The 8,055-nt window shown below is 38.7% G+C and overlaps 2 protein-coding genes across 2 annotated transcripts in view; one reads left to right on the top strand and one right to left on the bottom strand.

Moving 5' to 3' along the window:
- Positions 1-2,865, bottom strand: part of rabac1 (Rab acceptor 1 (prenylated)) — a 4,298-nt gene extending 1,433 nt beyond the window's left edge. Inside the window, exons 1-5 of the mRNA XM_014013410.1 lie at positions 2,781-2,865; positions 1,267-1,399; positions 879-1,091; positions 593-690; positions 292-393 (exon numbers count right to left, since the gene is read on the bottom strand). Of these exons, the coding sequence (XP_013868864.1) occupies positions 292-393; positions 593-690; positions 879-1,091; positions 1,267-1,388 (535 nt within the window). The 5' untranslated portion in view covers positions 1,389-1,399; positions 2,781-2,865. The remainder of the gene's footprint in view (positions 1-291; positions 394-592; positions 691-878; positions 1,092-1,266; positions 1,400-2,780) is intronic.
- A 255-nt stretch (positions 2,866-3,120) lies between these two features.
- The window catches only part of dedd1 (death effector domain-containing 1), a gene marked incomplete in the record, with an annotated part of 16,224 nt that continues 11,289 nt past the window's right edge, over positions 3,121-8,055 (top strand). Inside the window, 5 exon segments of the mRNA XM_014013409.1 lie at positions 3,121-3,198; positions 3,528-3,704; positions 4,142-4,649; positions 4,767-4,889; positions 5,884-6,024. Of these exon segments, the coding sequence (XP_013868863.1) occupies positions 4,178-4,649; positions 4,767-4,889; positions 5,884-6,024 (736 nt within the window).

Genomic DNA, 8,055 nt, shown 5'->3' with positions numbered 1-8,055 from the left:
GGACACTTCCTGATATCTGAGGCAGGAAACACAGCCTTATATGGTGTTTTTGGGGTGGTAATTATGCTAATCTCCTCTCGCGTGCACGAGCAGCTGGACAGAACAGGTGGAATTTRCGCAGCTCATTTACATACTTTTCCTGAAGATAGAAGAGTTTGTTGAATCTGACGTGACATGTTCGTACGAACCCTTCATACGCACAAAAGTAAGAGAAATTTAGGATAAGAATACGAACATGTTCCTGTATGAGGCCCATTGAGTGTTTCACACACCGAGTACTGTTTAGCTCACCAAGAACCCAAAACACTGCAGCTCCAGCTCCAGCCAACCAGAACACAGGCAGAGAGACGAGTCCAGCCAGACTCATCTGATGAGGAACAGTTAGCTCTTTGCCTAGGGAGCAAGAATATTACAAATACAGTAATTTAAAAAACTGAATACAGAGTTAGTTAATACAGTATATACAGTACCATCTAAATTATATTAAGTAAAAAAAAAACAAGCAGTAACATTATTCATTCTTAATTTAACATGTGCTCACTTCATCCGTCACATTTTTGAAGGCATGTGCTTTTGTGAAAGCTTTACTCACCAAGAACAACCAGTTTGGACTCCAAAGACTTGAGGTGGATTATGTAGAAGGCGCCGGCAAACACGGCTAAAGCAATCAGCAGCATGGGTGAGCTGATACTGAAGAGCAGAAATATCAACATCAGACAGCTGTCGTTTAAAGCAGCATTTGTTTGATGACTATGTTGATTTCAATCTGTTTAATGACATTTTCTTTCTAAAGATCTTTGAAGAACTTTAACTGTGTTTGTTTGTTTTTGATAGCAGAAAAGAAAAATGTTCCAAATCAGACTGATTGGATATCGTACATGCAGTAGAGGATGAGGCCGAGGAATATGAAGGTATAGTTGCTGTTGTACACTTCCACATTTTTCACCACCCTCTGACACAACTCGCCAAAATTCCGAGGCTTTGAAAACTTGCGTTGGTCGACAAAACTGGCCCACGGTCGAATGGACAGCCTGCGCCTGTCAAACCACTCTTTGGCCACGCTGGCTGAGATGCCTTTAGGAAGCCAGAGCCTACAAAATAAAACAGGATAATGAATCATAAACATGTGGAAAGGTGTCGAGAGATGCTGACAAATAATATGCAGATTATAAAAGATTAAAAGCTTTCTGTATATTAGCATCAATACAGACATTGTGTGGAGATTTAAGTGCATAAGACAAAAAGTAAAAACTTCGAGGCTCGTACCTTGACAGCACTCCAGTTCCTCCTGTTCCAGTTGGATGAGCGTCCTCAGCACTGAACAGATCTCCACCCTTACTGTCCATGTCCACCAGAACGTTCTCCCCCTTTGGTACTCCGGAAAACATTGAAAGACTTTCTGATAAAAAAATAATAATCAAACAACTTTTAGCTACCAACACACAATTTTCTTTTACTGATTTGTTTTTATTTTAAAGCATATGGCATGTAGGCATGCAAGTTTTAATCTTAAAGAAAATAAATAATTAATGCCCAAATTACTGATTGGTAAATAGACAGAACTTATCTAGCGCTTTAAGTCCCTACAGACTCCAAAGCACTTTACACTTCAATCCCATTCATACACACATTCACACACTAATAGTGGTAATAAGCTACATTGTAGCCACAGCTGCCCTGTGGCAGTGACAGAGGTGAGGCTGCCTTACACTGRCGCCACAGGACCCCCAACCATTGCTAGTGGGCAAGGCAGGTGAAGTGTCTAGCACAACCCACTGGTTACAGGAGGACTCCCTTAACCACTCTGCCAGTTTCTAAATTGGAAAAGAGTTTAATTTCAGCTCAGACTAGTACCCGACACTTTTAGAGGATTGTCTTCTGTTTGTTGACCTGCTTAACTTTGACTTGTGAATCATTCAGTATAAAAAGGCTCCTAAACTCAAGGGATGAAGTGGGGCTGAGTTGGTATATAAACAACTCAGCAGAGAACAATTTTAAATAGGATCAATACATACATATATTATATGTTTTACATTTATCTTATCATTATTAGCTAAAAACTTGGTGAACAGGAGATAATGAATTAAAGAACAGAAGGATGATATCTCATACCGATCCTATTTACAGAACTATTTATCCTTGTTTTTTTTAAGATATAACTTTTAGATACAAACACTTTATCAGCAGCAGTTCTTTTAAAGCCTGATTATACTTCTTTGTCCTTCACTTAGTTATTCACACTTATTTAAACACCCATAATTTGCTGTCATGTTAGTGAGGTGAAAGAAACAGAAAATAAGTCAAAAACAGCTAAAGCCAGATACGATGTTTTTCTGTGAAAAAGGACCAAAAAAGTACAGTATAAACTAAGACAGTACTGTTTGTGACTGTTTTACATTCAACAGAAACTGCACTACAACAATCAGTGGAAACATTTAGTCAGGAACAGGGTCTGGTTTCTCTCTGCCACATCACTAACCAGGATGTGTAACAAACTGTTGCTACCAAACAATAGTGTTTCTATGTATACAACCATTCCATTATATACACATAAATAATAAATAAATAAATAACTTCACAAGATATTACAAACGAAAACGACTAGCTTCTAGGCTAAGGTTTTTTTTTCTTTCTTTGTTTTTTCCATGATTTTGGTCCAGGCGAATAAATTAATGCCGTAGTTCTTTAAACCAATACTTTAGATGAAAAAACAAAATTACTGTCCTAATTCTCAAACCAATATATATTTATATTTTTGTTAACTAAATGTCGGCACTTACTGAAGTTTCTTCAGCCCGAGTCCTTTTTGTTGATGTTCGGGAATTGCGGAAGTGATGTGGCTGTAAAAGAAAAAAACCTTCATGCTTCACTGATGCCAGACATCGCCACCTACTGGTCATGATGTATATCTTACATAACTTTAATTATTTTAGTAAAGTTCGCTTTAAATTAATTGCGTAATGTGCGCCTGGAAGTGTTTTTACAATATTGATTATTTAAACGGTAAATACTTTCACGTCATGGCTCGTGTGGCTGCTCAAAACGAATAAAATTGACCGCAAATCAGAGAGATGGGGAAAAACGTGACCTGACGTCATGCAACAATGAACCGAGGCTGTGATTGGTCAGTTTCCGTGTGCCGTCAGAACGCACGCGGCCCCGTGGAAATTGCTAGGTCCTAGGAAAAACCCGAGGAAGGTGAGCTGCAATTATTTGTTTGAGTTTTGCTGTTGAAATGCATGAATTACTTTAATACTCGAGCTATTTTACCGTACAGTTCATGTGTTTACTTTTTTAAGACTCATAAGAAGGCAAAGTTAAGGAAGGTAATATTATGCTAGGGGAATTTTGTCATCACAACAACAACAACGCTGGAGAGAAAAAAAGGGGGAATTGGGCGTTGTTGTTATCGGAATGTCTTTGCACAAAAATATAAATAAAACTACTTGTTTTAGCAGCCGTAAACTGTTGTCTTGCTTTGGTTTTTAATTGCCGTGTTTTGTTTATATTCCTAAAAAACGTGACAGGTTACATAAATATTTGAAAGGCGGAGATTGGCTCCACGGTTTGCTGCTGCTGGACGTCGAAGGAACGACTTTCATCTTCCAGCTGGTCGTTGATACATGTTCACACGACGACACTGTGTTGTGTGTGTGTGTGTGTCTGTCAGATCAGCGTCGAGCTGAAGACGAAAAGAGAAAGAGGTAGGATTTAGCGCAAATACTGTTAACTCTAAAAGAAAACAAAAACTTAACTATGCAACGTTTTGTATTGAGTTGATTTGATTAATTGAAAGCCCATCAAGTAGGAAGTTTTTCTAACTTTGACTTATGAAACAGCAGCATGTATTTTAGCATAATTGTTGCAAGGGATAAAAAAACCCCATACCAAACAGGTACCACAAATTAAATTTTAAAGGTCATAACTGTTATCAGAGCTGTTGTATCGTCATGCTCATGTTTGTTTATCCTTGTATTCTGCAATTCAGTAAGTAAGAATCAAGGCTTTTCTGTAATATTGTTTAGTTGCATACTGAAAAGTTTGGTAGTCAATGTTACACTTTTACTATCTCTTTTTGTTGTTGTGCAATAAAGATTTAATTGCTTATTGTTTGTGTTTTTTGTTTTAAACTCCTTTACAGTTTCAGCACAGGAGAAAACGTGAAAAATCTCCAACTATGACTGCGGTGGATTACCCAGGGCATACAACCAGGGACTCACTCCACTGGGATGAAACAGAGTGCCTAAACTACTACGGGATGTTGTCTCTTCATGAGATCTTTGAAATAGTTGGATCTCAGCTAACAGAGATGGATATTGAAGTTTTGTCTTTCCTTTTGAATGAAACCTACCCTGCCCCGCACCCTCTTGACCCAGCAGGCTGGACGGTCGAACCTGCTGAAGACAATCCAGAGGACTCGGGTGTGGCACCAAGTCCACAACTGCTGAAAGTGTGGAATCGAATAAAACCAAAGCCAACCCTGCCTCCCTTAGTGGACTCAAAACCTAAGAGTGGTCTCAAGCTGCTGTTAGAACTTGAGAGGAGAGGATACCTCGGTGATGGTAACTTGGCACCACTGCTTCAACTACTGAGAGTTCTTACCCGCCATGACCTGCTGCCTTTAGTGTCTCGCAAGAGGAGGAGGACAGGTGAGAATGTGAATCCAAGACCTTTGGTGACTGTTTCCACTCTCACACCCAGCCAGAAACTTTCATTCATCACTTGTTTTCTTAATTTTAATGTCATGGTGCATTTGTGTTTTTCAGTGTCCCCAGAAAGAATTGGACATAGAAATGAAGTAGATAACTCAGAGTTGSTGTTTGGACTACATCATACTTGCAGCCCGACAGAAATGCCACTTCCATCTTTCACACAACATTTAACAACTGGTAAGTTTACTGTCCACTGGCAGACCACTTAAGACTAGTACTGATAGGTTGGAGAAGCTAATATTCTGTTTGGTGCATCCTTCTATTATGTTTATATATGTACATGATTTKGTTTACACCATATTTTATGCTCTGGAGCCATTTTGTTTGTAAATTAGTATGGAAAAGTCAAAAAAGTCACTGCTATGATGCAGTTTACTTGGCGTCTGAAAATACATTTCTTCAAAGGTATTTTGAATCTGAAAAGAGCTTCACTGAGTGAGAAGTAGTGTTGAGATCTCAGCAGACAGTTTAAGTTTCACTTTCAGTTAGTAGGGGTCTCTGCGGATGAGTGGGCGTGTCACAAGGAAAGGCGATTCTAAAGCGACACACCTGATTTGACGGACTTTGTTAAAGGGACACACCTGACTGGACAGGCAAAAAAGGGGCGATACCGTACGGCACCACCTCATTGGACAAGAACAAAAGGGGCGTTACTGTACGGCACCACTTTTTCTGGAGAACCCTACTTGGGTCACATTTCTCCTGGTTAACYTTAGTGTTGGGGTCAGGGTCAGGCTGTAAAGACATCAAGCAGGATCTTAGGATACCGTCATGTAGGCCTCGTAGCCCACAGTGTTTATGCTTTTGACACGCCCACTCTTGTGAYACGCCCACTTCGATTCCACAGATAACCCCTTCTCTGAGAGCCTGCAGRAGTCATGGACGGGGTGTGTGGGGAKGGGCAGGGGGCACTCTGCCATGAGGAAGTTCGGCTTAAAGACACGTCCCAGGGACGTTTCTGGTCCCCACCTGTCGTTTTGCTCCTCAGCGTGGCTTCCTAAAAACGCTTTGGGCATGATATTTTTATGAGACTATAACATGATAYAAAACTCAAAAAAAGTTGRTTTTACATGATATTGCCCCTTTAAGAAAAACATGTTAGAAGAAGTAGTTTTGCTGTTTATGCTTGTTTTCAGTATAAATGTCCTAAATGTTTCCCATGTGTTTTCAGATTTTTCCTCTCCTGTGGCTGGCTCATCTACTAGGAGGCGAAGAAAGAGGAGAGGAAACGGTTGGAGCCGCAGGCCCAAGAAAACTTACAAACCGATCCAGCCACTGCCTCTACCACCAGCACATCTTAAAGTGTCATGTGGTAAGTAAAGCATCTGTTCTCCGTTTTATTTATTTATTTATTTATTTACTTACTTATTTTATTTTTTAAGTACTGCCTTCATCCTTTTCTTCCCTTCCTTCATTTTATCTTTTGCTTCTTAGTAACAATGCAAATAAATGTAGTTGTCACCCTTTTAACATCTCCTCCATTCACCATACTTCTGATCTGATACTTGATACTGATGTTGTTCAGTCATGAAGCTCGACTTGTGTTTGAATTTAAACAGCAAGTCTGAGCAATCATCATTTCTATCCTCCAGTTTGGGAAGAAAATAAATTAAAGAAGCTTTGTTTTGTAATTTAGATGTCTCACTTTTTGAATTGAAAACTATAACAACAAAGCAACAAGTTACTGTATCTGTTTATTTTAGTGGATAAAGAACATGTTAAAAATACTCTTAGCACTTGAAAAAGTGCTACATTGACCTTTTTACAGTTACTAATGTACATGCGTGAAATTAGGCAGCACATCTTCAAATAGGTTCCTAGCTATTTTTGGAATTCAAGGTCATCATTCAACTCTACTCTTTTGGTCTTTTAAAGCAAAATACTGACTTTGAGCTTGTGCATTAGTAAATGAAAAATGGTTTAATTGTTGAATGTGAAATAATTAGTCCTAAATAGCAGAAAACATTATGCTGGATACGAACATGTTGAATTTCTATCCAAGACCATCCACCCACATATCAGACTGTTAGTTTGACCAAACTGTTAACAACGATCAGTTCAGTCAGTGGAGAGTAATAGTCTGACAAACATGGTTACTGGCACTTTTGTATGGGTAGAACAATTTCCTCAAAAGAAAAACACAAAAACGTTGTGTTTTCAGTTTTGCCCACTGTTATGACATACAGTTTCCTACAGTCTCAAACAAACAACATCAGAGAAAGTTTGCCATCTTATTTGTTTCTCCACCCTGACCTTATTTAGATTCTTTCCCAATCTTTTAATCATTTCTCTAACCTATTAGACCATGTTCAGCTGCTGCCTCTAACTTGGTGGCTGTTTCCTCCTGCTATGTTTTTACTTTATGATATAAAATCTTAGTCCAGTTGCCACTGTATACAATAGTTGTTRTGCTTCAGCATCAAGTTTGATAGGAAGAAATCACAAGGTGGTTCTGGAAACAGAGTTTACACAACATYTTAACAACAGTCCTAACCCAGCTGAAAATCTGTTACAAACCTCTGGTTATTGGGTGTTTTTCCTGTATTTTAGCTACTGTTCCTTTTTATTGGGATGGGTATCTAGAACTGTCAGTAAACTGGAACAAGTTCACTACTTTGGGAGCTTCAAACCACTGATAGATTCTTCAGTAAAGATGTTTCAGCAAATAAAGATTTTAAAATAAAATACTGAATTAAAATTCAAAATTATCGTGAGACAGTCAAATTTTCCTTCAGTGTGTTGATAATCAGAATTTAATCAAAGCTTAAACAAAGGATCAAACTAGCATTTCATTTTTAAAATGTTTTGTACCTACAGKACATTACAGCCGTTTACTGAGTTTATCTTTTATCATTCGACCAACGCAACAAGAGCATCTCTGAAATGGTTGCTCCATCTAAAAGGGAGTTTTGATGTTTGTAGAAAAAGTAATATCAAACAACAGATTCTGCATAAATCAGGCAAATAATTTAGAAATGTAGACATGTGACAGTTGCGATTTTTTTTAAATTCATGTTCAAGCTACAATAACTGCATTATCTGAGTTCTGATCATCTCAAATATGATAAAGTAAGCGTCCTTTTATTTTACTTCACTCTGCCTAACTGTTGTCCTCCAACCCAGCTGTCGAGGCAGATGGCCGCCTGTCCTGAGCCTGGTTCTGCTGGAGGTTTCTTCCAGTTAATAGAGAGTTTTTCCTCTCCACCATTTGCTCAGGATGGGAGACTGTGATGAAGTGATACAACACAATCTGCTGGCTTCTTCTTTATGCTGCGTTCACACCGAACGTGATTTCAGCTTCAAAATCGCAGCCAACGCTGAAGTTGGTCGCTTGTGCACTTTG

Source organism: Austrofundulus limnaeus, unplaced genomic scaffold, assembly GCF_001266775.1.
Source record: "Austrofundulus limnaeus strain Quisiro unplaced genomic scaffold, Austrofundulus_limnaeus-1.0 Scaffold101, whole genome shotgun sequence".
Taxonomy (NCBI): Eukaryota; Metazoa; Chordata; class Actinopteri; order Cyprinodontiformes; family Rivulidae; genus Austrofundulus; species Austrofundulus limnaeus.
Note: the sequence above shows the minus strand (reverse complement) of the source record. Positions and strands in the feature narration are given on the sequence as shown.